General features: G+C 37.3%; 1 protein-coding gene across 1 annotated transcript in view; it reads left to right on the top strand.

The window, feature by feature from the left end:
- LOC149540519 (putative serine/threonine-protein kinase At1g54610) overlaps positions 1-16074 on the top strand; it is a 54442-nt gene that overhangs the window by 10080 nt on the left and 28288 nt on the right. Inside the window, exon 3 of the mRNA XM_089801604.1 lies at positions 488-805. Within this exon, the coding sequence (XP_089657730.1) occupies positions 488-805 (318 nt within the window). The remainder of the gene's footprint in view (positions 1-487; positions 806-16074) is intronic.

The following is a 16074-nucleotide window of genomic DNA, read 5'->3' on the forward strand; positions in this document are numbered from 1 at the left end:
ATCCTTTTCTGGAAGAGAAATTCATTCTAAGTAACAGTTAAAAATTCTGTGATTTCTTCAAACTCGTATGCTACTACTCTCCTCTTATCAGTTGGAAACATCATAACAGTTAACTAGATATCCATTTTGTCTTAGGCTATTAATTTTCTGAGATGGTACACAGTGATGTTTCTTGACCAATAATAAATGTTAAGTAGGAGATATCCTCCACAGATGTGAAATTGTGATATCACTATCGTGATTCATCTGTGTAGTTTTTGAGTCTGACTCAGAAAACTACACAGTTGAGTACTGATAGCAATATCACAATAATAAATGGTTTATGTCTTCATTTCACTAATTACTGTCCCAGATGCTTTGACAAGGATATAAAGCTACATTGTTTCTTTCAGTTTACTGCCATAGATAAATGCTTGTTTCAGTTTGGTAAATTCCGTAGCTGGAACCTTGACAGTAGTGACAATATTGATGCTTGATTTATTTGCAGGTGAAATGCTATGTACATCAGCTGCTTTCAGGACTTGAACATTGTCACAACCGAGGCGTCTTGCATCGGGATATTAAAGGCTCAAATTTGCTTCTTGATAATGGAGGTGTTTTAAAGATTGCTGATTTTGGACTTGCAGCATTTTACAATCCTGATCACAAGCAGCCTATGACTAGTCGAGTGGTTACACTTTGGTATCGTCCTCCAGAACTTTTGTTAGGTGCTACAGATTATGGTGTAGGTGTTGATCTCTGGAGTGCAGGTTGCATACTTGCTGAGCTACTTGCAGGCAAACCGATAATGCCTGGACGTACAGAGGTAATTGTAGAAGTCAACTCACAGTTCTGTTTCTCTAGTTGATATTCTTGATTACGGCATGCATAGATCGTGACCTATGTTTAAATAATTTTGTGAATTAACCGATCCAGGTTTATATGTTTACTTCTACATGCCATCTTGTGTGGAAATAAATAGGATTGTATTTTGATTTACTTCTTTCCTCCTGTACAGTGAGTCATGATTACTGAAGGTTGCCCAACACTATTTGGGTTCAATTTGTTGAACAAAATGGAAAATAATAGCAAGAGTTCTGATCTTATTACATCCTGGGAGGTTGTTTTTTATAGTTTCATCTGTTTATAGCTGTTTTCGTATTTGTGTATAACGTGCTGACTCCCAGTGGTACTTCTGATTTGCTCATTTCATTGAGTTTGGAGCATGTACATATGCTTTACCAGCAACATGTCTTGTATGGCAGCCAAAACTCTATAGTTTCTGGTTATGATGCCCCTGATTGTCATAGCAGAAAAACCAGTTTCATTCTCTAGTTTTAACTCTTGATGATCTTTGGATCAATTGTTTTCTCAGCTAAACTTTAAAGGAATGCAACATTCTAGGATTTACTTAGCAGCGTCTGTGGACAGAGTCACTCTCAATCCTTTTACAACATTCCCATTGCCACTTGTCAGGAACTTCCCCCTCTCCTGGTCAGATATGTGTATATGCATAATGGATGGGAGATACAGACAGTATTTCTGAATGCATACATTATATCCAGACATTACATATATGACCCTGTATGTTGGGCTGTAGCTGATATGTCTGATATGGTACCATAGTATCAGGTGCCTTATTCAGTTGATTGTTTGGTAAAACTTTAAAAAAATAGTAAAAAAAAGTAAAACTCAAGATACATTTGCTCCAGGAATTTAAAATATTCGCCAAACACTAACCCCTTGTACTATCTAACAACCTTTGAGAGGCAACAAAATAAGTAAAATTATTTGAACACAATTAAAAGTTGTGGGTTGTAGCTCTAATCATTGAGTAGAAAACAGTGATATTGGTGTTGTTAGCATACTTTTTCAATTTCACCCAAACTTTTCATTACGGGGAATCCTTGGTACTTATCTAACAATTTTTGAGGGGAAACAATAAAAGAAATAATATTCGAACAAAATAAAAACTTGTAGGTTGTAGCTCTAATCAATGAATAGAAAACAGTGGTATGGGTGTCAGCATATTTTTTCAATGTCACCGGAACTTTCCAGTACAGGGGCTGCAAGGGACAGGGGGATGAGTTTTCAGGCAGATTTTTTTTGCCAAGTTTGGGGACAGCAATGGCACAACTATATAAATATAGGGAAGTTTTTAAATATAGAGAGAAATTTGCCTTAGTTACTGGATTCGTGCCCTAGAGGTTGGATTTGGATTTGGATCCGATTCTGATCTGGATTTGTGCTGATCCGGGCAGGATCCTTATTTTATACAGTGGATTTGTCCGGATTTGCGGGCCACGAATCCGGACGAATCCACTGTGTAAAACAAGGATCCTGCCTGAATCAGTACAAATCCAGGAAAAAATTTCAAGGGTCCAATGCGAATCCTCAATGATTGACTGGCAGGCCAAGGTTTTAAGTGGGTCTAACTTATTTAATGACTTTTTTACTTAGTTACCGGATTCGTGCCCTAGAGGCTGGATCCAGTCCATATCTGTGGCTGGATTTGTCCGGATTCTTCCAGTTTTCTTTTTTCGGATTATTTTATTATAATCATAGTGGATTTGATCCATAGATTCATACTATGAAATGATTTAGAATCATAGCTTCCTACTTTAAAATGATTTAGTTTTAGAAATATGTATATTTCTCGCATTTTTTAGTATATACTATATATAATGCATATTATATGTTTATATATATATATATATATATATATATATATATATATACACACACACATATATATAAATATACACGAATCATAATTGAGAAAAAAATTATGAATCCACAGATCCAATTCATGTGCCCGAATCGGATTCATTTCACGAATTAGTAACTAAGTTTTTTTAATAATGTTTTTGCGTTCTAACCCTAAAATGATATATATATATATATATATATATATATATATATATATATATATATATATATATATATATATGTATGTATATATATTTGCGAATCCTCCACGAATCCTAATTGGGAAAAATAATAATTCAGGAATCCATGGATCTGATTCACGTGCCCAAATCGGATTCGTATCACGAATGGGTAACTAAGAAATTTGCATATATACATTACATTCATATGAAAGCATAGGTAAAGCATGCCATTTAAACATCATAGAACCTTAATGTGTGACAATTCAACAGTCAAACTCAATGCTCAAGAGTCAATATGCGTTCATAATTTAGAACTCATTGTCAATATGCATGTAATATTTAAATAATAACTTACAGATTTGAAATACACCCAAGAACATAATTTAGAATTCATTGTCAATTGCAACAAAACAATTACCTACCTCCCAAATTGAAGCACACAACTATCATTTAGGTCTGATATTAATTATCGGCGTACACATTATAAGCATAGTATTACAATTGCTGTCAAAGATAATCATTTGCACATCAATGTTTGTACATGAAATAACATCCCCATGCAATACTAACATAAAAATCCTTGGAAACTGTGTTGGAGTTGACTGTTGCAGGTTTGACATTGCCTCTATAAAGGGCTGCTACAAATAGTGGATCAAGTATGTCTCTCAATGCTCGTCTCACTCTAGACTACATTCACCAATGATCTAAATTGGGGTTACACCATTACACCCCAAAAACTATGAGTCTAGCTCATTGTAAATGGATTGATTGTAATATGAACAGGTCTGCTATACAGTTCCAAACATGATATAGGTCTGTTACAGCAAATTGACACATTGATGCAACCTCCAATATTCACCAAATCTTCCACAAAGGACCCAAATCAATTCACAACCAACCTAGCTCTGATGTATTGCCACAAAATGGCATAAATATGCATGTTTTAGCCAATAGGCTATTTGTGGGAACTTTGTTTCTGGAAATTGATTTTTTGACGGAAAAGTTGTCAATTGGCCGGAAAATTGTAAATCTTTCCTATTAATTATTTATTGGCCAATTCTCATCTCACTCCACTTTTAACTCTTGTTTTAATATTTATTAGTTGTTATCTCCACTTTTAACTATTATTTTTATTTTTCTATTTATTTAAAAAAAAATTAGTTATGATCTCAATTTATTTAACTTTTGCTTTTTAGAATTGATTTAAATTTTAGTTTTTAAATCATTTAAATTTATTTTTTTATATTAGTGTAGTTTTTTTTTTAAATACTATTTTTTAGTTTCTATAATTTAGCCGATAAGCTATTTGTGGGAACTTTGTTCCCAAAAATTGAATTTCTGACGGAAAAGTGGTCAGTTGGCCGGAAAAGTTGTCAATTTGACCGAAAAATTGTAAATCCTTCCCGTTAATTATTTACCAATCAGTTTTCATCTCACTCCACTTTTAACTCTTGTTTTGATATATATTAGCTGTTATCTCCACTTTTAACTATTAATTTTCTTTTATTTAAATTATTTATTTATTTGTGATCTCCACCTCATGTTGTAATCTCTATTTATTTAACTTTTGATTTTTAAAATTGATTTAGATTTTAGTTTTTAAATTATTTAAATTTATTTTTAATATTACTTTTAGTTTTTTCTTTAAATATTATTTTTGCACTTTCTATAACTTATTTAGTCAATAGAATATATATTTTTTAGAGACTTTGCTATTTTTTCATATAATTTTTTTGTATTTCTCTTATTAATTTTTCATAATAGATTTTTTGGAGGGGTTTTTTAATGATTATTTTTTCATATTTGATAAATTGAATTTAAATAAATAATATTTATTAATCTATTTAAAAGATTTAAGTGAATATTATGTTATTTAAATTGAAATTTATTAATAATCTAATTTGTTCACATAAGATTATATTTTAAAAAATAATTATATTATCTAGCACCTATCAGCTTATCATTGCAAGCACAAAAGCATGCAACTTCTAGTCTAGGTTTGTAATGCACTTTTAATACTTTCCCAAAACCTTGCAAATAGTCTACTATATGATTATGACACATGTAGCATGATTTTAGCAACATTCTTAATATGATGTTGTTAAATACTAATCAAAGGGACCCCAAATAGCAGGAATTAACTACCATACAATAATAAACGCAATAGGGCAAACTTGGAAGGAGGGACCCACTTTAATATTAAAAACCAAAGAGTTTTATAAAAGAAAAATGTGTTTAAAAAGTTGAATTATTGGGAGAGGGGCAACTAGTGTGATCAGAAAGGATACGCTCTGCAACTGGTAGATGAAAAGTCATCCTCCTAGGGCTATACCTTTTGGTTAGCTCTTTTCTTGCCCACTTGCTGCCCTTGGTTTTCTTGCATATGCGGAGTGTCATTGCTTGATTTTTTTGCATTGCTTATTTTCTTGTTTAGTTTGCCTTGATTGTTTCTTTGTTTCTCTTAATTGTGTGGGCTCTGGTTTCTTGGCTAGGGCTCGCGTGTGTGCTCTATCTTTTCAAGAACTCTTTGCCTGTGGGTTCAACCTTGAAACCCATTCTGAATTTAATTTGGTGCATTTATGGACATTGAGAAGCCAATGCTTGACAAGGAGGAAGTTGGGATTAATAGTAATGTTGAGAAGGTTATTGAGAATGTTGTGGCAAAAGAAAACTCTAAAGAAGTGCAAAAGATTTCTCAGAAGCCCTCGTTTAAGTTTGTGGTTGTAGAAAACCTTGCTACTGTTTGTCTGCTCATCACTTCTTTTGATGGAACCATTGTGGAGCAGCCCCAGATGGTGCTAGAAGGATCTTTGGAACTCGGACCTGATAGAGGTCAATATGGAAGCCTACTCAATTTGGAGATCTCGGAGGGGGAGAAAGTGGTAAGCATTCTCCTCTTAGCTAGACTAGTCTCTCTAACTCTCCCATTGAGGATATGGTTAAGGCTATTAGGAATGAGTAGGTTCGCTTGAAGAATGAGGCAATTCTTTTTCGATTGTATGAAGAACAATGCTTTGCCTTCCTGCAAGTTGTTTGATGACCGGTTGGCTAATGTATGGGGAAAGAATTTAAGAATTAATGTGAACTTCTGCTGCATAATTTTGTTGTTTCTTTGAAAACTCGTAGTGTGAAAGAAAGGTTTTTAAAAAAATGGTCTTTCTCTATTTTGTGCCTTTCCTTGGTCCCCAAAGGGTAGCCCTGAGACTGTTGTAGCACATTCTTCTCCCAATTGGATTGAAATCAAAGGGCTTCAACTTGAATTCTGGCTGTTTATTGCTCGGCTCTCCAAGTGGAAGAGTTAAGAGTCACCCTTCCCCATTTGAATGCTTTGTCTCTAGATGCTATAATCCTTGAAAGAACTATTTTAAGCATTGACAAGGATATGCTTGGGATGTTGCTGTTTGAGGAAATCTTGGTGCTTGTTTTCATTGTAAGTTGAATGGACACACTAGAGGAGAGTGCCCATCTCTAAAAAGATGTTCTGAATGTTAGTTTTAATGTGAATTCAAACCTTAATATGGGGCCTGACCCTAATGTGAACTCTATGGAGAATGATTTTGTTACTATTGAAAAAATTGTTGTTGATTCTAATGATGAAGTCAATGTGGATTCTATGTTGGGCAGTATGCATGCAGATAATGCAACAATCAACTTGATCATGTTGGTTCTAAATTGATATCTTTAGCAAATCCTCTATTCGAAGAGGAACTTGAAGTTATCCTTGCAAGTGGGTATATTCAGATCATCCCCAAGGTCCAAGATGGTTGTCAACCTCCCCATTTTGATAATGAAACCCTTGTAATGTCCCCACTCCTTAGGACAAGTTTAACATAGATAAATTATTAACAACATAAACTATTAAATTTAATTCTAATGATTTATATCTAGGGATTCCATTAATACTACACATCCTTAAGGATTCCTTCAATGAGGCTTCCTAATCCTTTGGGAGGATCCCCTGTGTCCTAAGGAATGGTCCTTGATTATTCAGCCTTCATTCTTGAAACTACCTTACAAGTCTAGCTTCACAATCCTCTGTGAAGACCCTCTGTGCTCCATAGGACGACCCTTGATTAGTTAGCCATCTCATTGAAGAGAGTATCATTAAGGTCTACTAGGTTGGTCTATCAAAGTCACTACAATTTATATTATAATCAATCATTAATCCTTGATATTAATAATCTAATATAAATTTATTTATTTATCTTATAAGAAATTATATTGATATCTTATAACCAAGTAATTACTCTTATAGTATCAAATATTAAATAATCACTCTTTGAACTAAAAACCATTTTCCAAATATTATTTAGATAAAATAAATATATTTTGTAAAATCCATATATGAATATGTTCACATATATAAATAATAAATCAAGAAAGAGGTATATCAAAAACTTATTTAACAAATAAAAAACAAAGAAACTATTTCTAATTAATAAAATACACTTACATTTTTATCACATACCTTCCATCTTTTACTCCTATAATTTTGGCTATTATTTCTCTTCACTCCTTATTTGGTGGACCTCCTCTTATGTATGCATTTCTTTATTAAATTTTTCCCATACTCGTGCAAATTTATACGGGTTGCTTGTATTTTTGTTTTGTTCTTTTCATTTGATGCTTTCTTGTATGCCATAATGTTATTTAAATACCATCCCTATGTTTTTTTTCAAGAGATGTGACTTGAGTGGGTGTTGCTAATATATGCATACTTTCCCATTAATCCAAATATTAGTTTGTTATAAATGTCATTTTCTAGTTTGTTATTTATTATTATATATGTTTGTGTTTCATATATATTTGTTTGTTATTATGTTTATTGTTATTTAATAATATGAAATTTAAGCAATTAATAAATATAGATTTAATATTTCTTGTCTAATCAATTAATAATTATTAATGTTAATTGATAATATTTAATTATTAGTTTAGTTTAATACTAATATTGTTTATTTTTCTATTATATAGATTTATCAATAAATTAGCTAGTTTTATTAAATGATTATTATTAGAGGGGATACTATAGGCCTACCCTCCTAAAATTGCTTGACCTCAAGAAATTATGACTTCTATTTGATTTGTTAGAGCTCCATGAATGTCACTTTGTGTTATCTCTAAATTTGGATTAAATGATACAATCAAGAGTTGAAGAGAAATTGATTAATGCTGTGAGTGATTCAACTTTGATTTACATGCTAATCAAGTTGTTAAATATGATGGATTGATCAATTCATTTTTACCCTACAGGATGGCAAGATCATTGCTCTGATACCACTGTAATGTCCCCACTCCTTAGGACAAGTTTAACATAGAGAAATTATTAACAAAATAAACTAATAAATTTAATTCTAATGATTTATATCTAGGGATTCCATTAATACTACACTTCCTTAAGGATTCCTTCAATTAGGCTTCCTAATCCTTTGGGAGGATCCCTTGTGTCATAAGGAATGGTCCTCGATTATTCAGCCTTCATTCTTGAAACTACCTCTCTAGTCTAGCTTCACAATCCTCTGTGAAGACCCTCTGTGCTCCATAGGACGACCCTCGATTAGTTAGCCATCTCATTGAAGAAAGTATCATTAAGGTCTACTAGGTTTGTCTATCAAAACCACTACAATTTATATTATAATCAATCATTAATCCTTGATATTAATAATCTAATATAAATTTATTTATTTATCTTATAAGAAATTATATTAATATCTTATAACCAAGTAATTACCCTTATAGTATCAAATATTTAATTATCACTCCTTGAATTAAAAACCATTTTCCAAATATTTTTTTAAAAAAAAAGAGGGGTAAAAACTTTATTAACAATCAGAACCACTTATTACACATCAGCAGAGGGCCAAAGCCCAAGGAACCCTAAGAAATCACAGAAAACAAGAGCAAGCTGATCAACCTTTCCTGATTCCCCTAACATCCTTAGCAAGAGTCCTCTCCAAATCTTGACATAACTCTGTGGGCATGTGCTCCCAATCATCAATCATCCCTCCATCTATATTTTTCGACGCCCATTTTCCCAAACTATCAGCTGCCCGATTCCATTCCCTTGGAATATGGGCATAAGACACTGAATCCATCAAGGAGCTAACCTGTAATATCTGTTGCACTATCAATGACAGCTGCCAACTGACATTTGAGATCTGCCTCTCAAGGAGAAGATTAACTAAAACTTGAGAGTCAGATTCACAGATCACCTTACGCCATCCAAGAGCATAAGCCTGCTTCAAAGCATGTAAGATAGCCATCCCCTCCATCCTATTAACAGTCTGCACCCCTCTATTGGCCGAGAAAATAAAGACTACCGATCTTGAAGAATCCCTACCAATCCCACCTATGCCAGCCGGACCTGGGTTACCCCTAGAAGAACCATCTGTATTAATTTTCAAAAAACCAGCCGGAGGGGGCAGCCACCCGCCCATCCTTTGGACTTTCTGCTTCACACGCCAACCTCTCCTGACACAGGCTGAAGCCTGAGATAACCTCTGTATTCCCAACCTATCAGCCATCTCCGCATCGCTCTCCTCAAGTGGCAACACCAACTCACTCTTAGCATTGACAGACTCCTGGATCATACCCATAATTCTGAGCCAAACCTGGTGAATCCCCAACTTTTCACCCCGGAAGATTCTCCGATTCTTTTCTAACCAAACTTGCCATAACAAGAAGATGGGTCCAGCGTACCAAACATCCTGCAAAAAGGGAGTCAGGGAAGGGGGCCTCCCCAGACTCATCCAGAACTCCGCAAGGGAGGAGGCATGAATGCATGGCCGTTTCCAAACATCCCACCAGGAATGCCAAAGTTGAAGAGTGAAAGAGCAGCGAAAGAACAAATGCTTAGAATCTTCCTCTCCACAGCTACAGAGAACACACCTCGAAGGGCCATAAAAACCTCTTCTTCTGGATATTGTCCCAGGTCAAGCATCTATTCCAGACCAAAGTCAAAATAAAGCAATTACACTTCGGCCAAGAAAGCTTATTCCAAACTCTCTTCCACCACTGAACCTCCCCTCCCACAAGTTGTTGGGAAAGCAACTCCTGATACCCAGATGAAATAGTGTAAGTACCCTTAGGATTAGGGGACCAGGCCAAAACATCCTCTGCTGAAAGGGAGCTACAGTTCCGGCCAGCTAATATGTACTGTAGTTCAGTGCACTCCATATCCAACCCAAAAATCGGCCATTCCTCTGGGCTCTTCCATCTTGGCTCCACCAACTGTCCTTGAGTGTAAAAGGACTTAAAGTCGCTCACCCTTGTCCATCTAGCTTCACAAAACCTCTGGGACAATATGCGCAGATGAGGGAATTGAACAACCAGGGGAGGGTAGCCATCCCAAGCATCATCCCAGAAATGTGCCTCAGATCCACTTTTGCATATCCAAAAAAGGCCACCTTTAATGAGTGTAGCCCCTCTCCTAAGGGTGGTCCAAATCATCGAACATTTCCCATAAAGGCTATATCGGGGAATATCCTTGTGGGAGATTCCAGGAAAGTACTTCTGAGACAAGATTCTAGCCCAAACACGATCCTGTTCAACACACCATCGCCAATACAATTTGGCCGCCAAGGTAGTACCAGTTAGCATTGATTGTCTTAGTCCAAGACCCCCGAATTGCTTAGGACTACAAACAACCTCCCATTTAATAAGACTCCACTTAGATGTAGATAAACTTCCAGCCCATAAAAACTGTCTAGCTAAAGCATCCAAGTCCCTAACAAAGCTCATGAGAGCCACTTGAATCATACACCTATATAGAGGAAGAGCTTGAAACACAGATTGGATCAGCTGGACCCGACCCGCAAAGGATAGCCACCTATGGGTCCAATGAGTGACTTTGGCTCGAAATTTATCCAGAATGGCCTGCCAAGACTCCCTAGATTGTCTGCCCACAGAAATGGGAATCCCAAGATAGAGAAATGGAAGACTCCCAGTTTGGAATCTGAGAATATGAGCAATTCTCCTTTGAATAGACAACGGAGTGTTGAAGAAAAAGATGGAAGACTTGCCCTCATTAATTAGCTGACCTGAGGCTGTAAGGTAGACGTCCAACACCCTGCGAATGTTAGAAGCTTCCTGAACGGTTGCCATACCCATCAAAGTCGTATCATCCACAAACTGTAAGTGTGATTGAACCGGAAGGCCCCCTCCCCACTGCCAACCCTAAATGAAGCCCCCTGCTACATTCATCTTTATCAACCAACCCAAACCTTCCGCCAGAAGAATAAACAAGTACAGAGAGAGTGGGTCACCTTGCCGTAGACCACGAGAGGCCCCAAAAAGATCAGAGTGCTCCCCATTAATCAAAATAGAGAAAGAGGTTGAAGTCACGCAACTCATAACCTAACAGATCCAATCCTTCTCAAAACCAAAGGCACCCAAAACCTTTTGGAGGAATGACCAACGAACCCTGTCATACGCCGTAGCCATATCTAGCTTGATGAACATAGCCTTGTCCTTAGATTTGGCCATGGAATGAATAGTCTCAGTAGCCACCACCACCCCATCCAAGATTTGGCGACCCGCCACAAAGCCACTTTGCTCTTCAGAAATAAGCTTTGGAAGCCATGTTTTTAGCCTATTAGCAATCAACTTAGATATAATTTTATAAATGACATTGCAAAGAGAAATAGGGCGAAAGTGACTTAATTGATCAGCCCCTTCCTCCTTGGGAATGAGAGCAAGGAAGGTAGAGTTTAAAGCCCAAAGCATTTGCTTATTCCTCTGGGATTCTTGAACAACTGCCAGTAAATCTATCTTGATAATGTCCCAAAATTCCTGGAAGAACTCAATCGGAAAACCATCCGGACCAGGAGCTTTCCCTTTTTTCATCTGGAAAACAGTCAATTCTAGCTCCTCCAAAGAAATGGCTCTCATAAGGTGCTCCTTCATATCCAAAGAGACCAAAGAAGGAATACAGGAAAGGACCTGAGCCTCCTCCACCGATTCCCCCTCCGAATCCTCCCTAAATAAAGAAGTAAAGTACTGCATAGCTTCATTGGAGATATCCTGAAAGGAAGAAAGAACCTCCCCCCTATCATTCACCAAAGTTGATATAGCATTACCATGTCGTCTAGCCTTCACTGAATTGAAGAAGAATGCAGTATTCTTATCACCCTCCTGAAGCCACTCAGTCTGAGCTTTTTGTTTCCAAAAGATTTCCTCCCTCAGCTTCCATTCCTCCACAGATCTTAAGACTCTAGCTTCGTCACTTAACAGATGCTCAGACACCCCATCTTCCCTAATCTTCCTAGTGATATCATTCAACTCAGCTTGAGCCACCCTTTTCGCATGGAAGATATTGCCAAAACATTGCCGATTCCATCGTTTCAGCTGATATTTAGTGAACTGGAGGAGTTTAACAAAGATATACATTGTTGTACCATAGGCTGGTCTACCAATCTTCCACCACTCAGCCACACATCCATACAGGTCCGGGTCCCTCAACCACCTGAGCTGGAATTTGAAAGGTGGCCTTTGAGGCAACCGGGTAGAAGAAATAGCAAGCCTAATGGGCCAATGGTCCGAACCACGCCAATCCAAAATGTCAGAACTGGAAGACCACAATCTGCCCACCCAAAAACATGAAACCATAAACCGATCCAGTCGTTCAGCAACACATCTATCTCCTACCCTTCTGTTGTTCCAAGTGAATTGACCATTGCTGGGATTAACATCCACTAGATTGAGTGCCAATATATTATCTCGGAATAACACCGAAGAGGGCTCAAGTCTAGCATTGCCCCCCCTTTTTTCAGATAAATCAAGGATAGCATTAAAATCCCTTGCCATAATCCATGGTAAGTAAGGAAATTGACTACGAACAAAATGAATATTATTCCATGCAAGAAGTTTACCTTGGAACTCAATAGGAGCATAGACATTGGTAAAGAGAACAGATTCCCCCGACTCAGGGCACAAAGAAACCATGGATAAGGAGGATCTAAAAGATAACCACCACAAAGGATGAATCTTGCGAGGGTTCCAGAGACATGCCACCCCCCCTGAAGAGCCCTGCGCACCAATGCATTGACACTGCCCACTCTTCCATAATTTAGGTGCCATAATTTAGGTGCCAGGCTCATCATGCACTCAACAGAGACCTTCGTTTCCTGAAGAAAAAGAACATCAAGAGAATGACTTCTAACCAATTCTCGAACAGCTTTTTGTCTAGGGCCGTTGTTCAAGCCCCTAACATTTCATGAAATAACGATCATTTTGGGGGGGACGAAAAATGAGAATCCAGGGTCTTAACAGATCTTGACTCCACCAGAGTTTCCCCAACCATCTTGATCTTCGCCAAGTCCTTCTTACGTCCACTCTTACCGCTTTTCTCTAAAACCCCCTTCTTGCCATCCTTCTGAAGGATACCCAAATGGGAAGATGCTTGCCACGCTTGTCCATATCTGAAGCAGTCGTCCTTGCAGAAAGAATAGGGTCCTCTTCTCTCTGCCCCAAATCAGCATTTGACTCATGAACCAATTGGGCACCTGTATGCCCATCAGTGACCATAGGCGTATCAGATTCCACCTGTAGAGCTGGGACAGGAATGGAAGTGGCAATTGCCAGGCTTTGATCCGCCGCTAATTGATCTACACTAGTAAAACCAGGAATGGCATCATGCTGACCCAGTTCATCTAGGACCTCAAACCTGTTAAAAGTATCCCCCTCCTGTCTTTCCATTAGAGTCCTCTTCTGACCTCTTCTTCGGTTACGAGCCTTAACCTGAACAAAACCCTCAACATCCATACCATCACCAGAGGCGGGCTTCTTCCCTTTATCCAAACCAGGGGTATTTCTAGGAGGAGGCGGAGGCTGCTGCTCCCCAGTTTTGGCCTTCGAGCATCTTCTCATCAAGTGCCCATATTCATGACACAAGCGACATCGAAAAGGAAGGGTTTCATAATCCAGTTGCTGCACTCGAGTGTGACCCTGCACACATATCCACCGCATCTGGCAAAGGTTTACTCAAATCAAGCTCCATGCAAATCCGAGCAAAAGTCATTACCTTTTTACCAAGGGTTTGTGTTGAAGGCCCCACTGGCCTCCCAAGCATCGAGGCCAGCATATGAAGAACATCCTCCTGGCAACATTCTATTGGAAATTTGGGTAGACGTACTCACACTGGAACCCGATTTGGAAGCTCCTCAGAGGGATTAAAACCTGCATGCCATGGCTTAACAAAAAGCCCAACTTGGTTATAAAAATAGGGCCCTCCCTCAAAAACCCTATTGCGATCCGCCATGCATGTGAATGTAACCATGAAATAGTTATTTGCAAGCAGGGAGACCTCCATTTCACCCTCTGGATCCCACGTTCTCCGAGCCCAATTCTCCAGAAATTGCAGGGAGACTCTTAATCCCAAAAATTTACAATATAACGAGTGCTTCGAGTAATATTCAACATCTTCGGCAATCATTTCAAAAGGGATTACCAGCTTTGGTCTTTCTTTACATCTCTCAAGGCAACCGTTGATCTTCAAGATCTGGGATTCACCAAGCGAGCTCGAATCCGTAGCTCCTGACCTCTGAGAAAAGAGAGCATTATCGAACATCCTCGCCCTTTGCCCTGACGGACGCACTTCCTCCGCATCAAACAAATCTAAATCGGGCGTAGCCCTAGAAGGCTCACCCCGAGACATCGTTGGGCACCAACCTGGACAATCAACCCTAGGTCACCCCGTCCAAGTATTCCCCCTACAGATTGACCAGGCAGAAACCCTAAAAAACACGTCCAAGACAATACAAACCCGCGTCCACCAATAATTGCAGCAGCTGTTCTTCCCCCCTACACAACCAGACACCCCCCCCCCCCAGCCTACGCAAGCACAAAAAGAACAAAAACGAGCTAGGGCACGGCTGCCCTAGCTCGGTGTCGAGATGCAGAGCTCCGCCATTACCGAACCAATCTGAAATCACTACTCTAGAATACTTTTTCGACATCCAACCATTTTCCAAATATTGTTAACATAGAATAAATATATTTTTTAAACTTCCATATATGAATATGTTTATATATATAAATAATAATATCAAGAAAGAGGTATATCAAAAACTTATTTAACAAATAAAAAAAAAGAAAATATTTCTAATTAATAAAATACACTTACATTTTTATCACATACCTTCCATCTTTTACTCCTATAATTTTGGCTATTATTTCTCTTCACTCCTTATTTGGTGCACCTCCTCTTATTTATACATTTTATTATTAAATTTTTCCCATACTCGTGCAATTCTTTCCATTCCTATTTATACGGGTTGCTTGTATTTTTGTTTTGTTCTTTTCATTCAATGCTTTCTTGCATGTCATAATGTTTTTTTTTTCAAGAGATGTGACTTTTGAGTGGGTGTCGTTAATATATGCATACTTTCCCATTAATCCAAATATTAGTTTGTTATAAATGTCATTTTCTAGTTTGTTATTTATTATTATATATGTTGGTGTTTCATATATATTTGTTTGTTAATATGTTTATTGTTATTTAATAATATGAAATTTAAGCAATTAATAAATATAGATTTAATATTTCTTGTCTAATGAATTAATAATTATTAGTGTTAATTGATAATATTTAATTATTAGTTTAGTTTAATACTAATATTGTTTATTTTTCTATTATATAGATTTATCAATAAATTAGCTAGTTTTATTAAATGATTATTATTAGAGGGGATATTACAACCCCCAAGAGAAGAAATGCTCAGCAGTGCTTTGGATTCCATTAAAGAAAAAGCAGAAAACTTGGAAATTCTAAAAGGGTGCCCATGGAGCATAATGGCCTTACACCCGAGGATATGGACTCTTCCTGAGCAGATGCTTTTGATAAACAAATTGTTCCCTTAGTCCCAAATTTGGATTTTGCAGTTGGTGATGACTCCCAATTTGCTGAGGTTGTAAGTAAAATTTCCAAGAAGAAAAGGAATGATACAGATAAACAGTCTGTCTCTAATTCATCATCCATAGATAAGAATCAAAAGAAGAAAGTTTCGGATATGCCTGACTGTTTCACAAGGGTTTACCAGAATCAGAAGCCAACCTCTCATAATGTCTGACCCCGGGGCACAGAATGGTCAACAAAGATATTGTCTGTCTCAGGAAGTTAAGGCTACTGGTTTCTTAGCCTTCACCATAATGAAATTCATATGGGACCAAGCAACCTGTTTGATCTCTGATTATGATAAGGGTAAAG

This window comes from Cupressus sempervirens, chromosome 9 (genome assembly GCF_028749045.1).
Source record: "Cupressus sempervirens isolate cs-2001-9-10 chromosome 9, ASM2874904v1, whole genome shotgun sequence".
Classification (NCBI taxonomy): domain Eukaryota; kingdom Viridiplantae; phylum Streptophyta; class Pinopsida; order Cupressales; family Cupressaceae; genus Cupressus; species Cupressus sempervirens.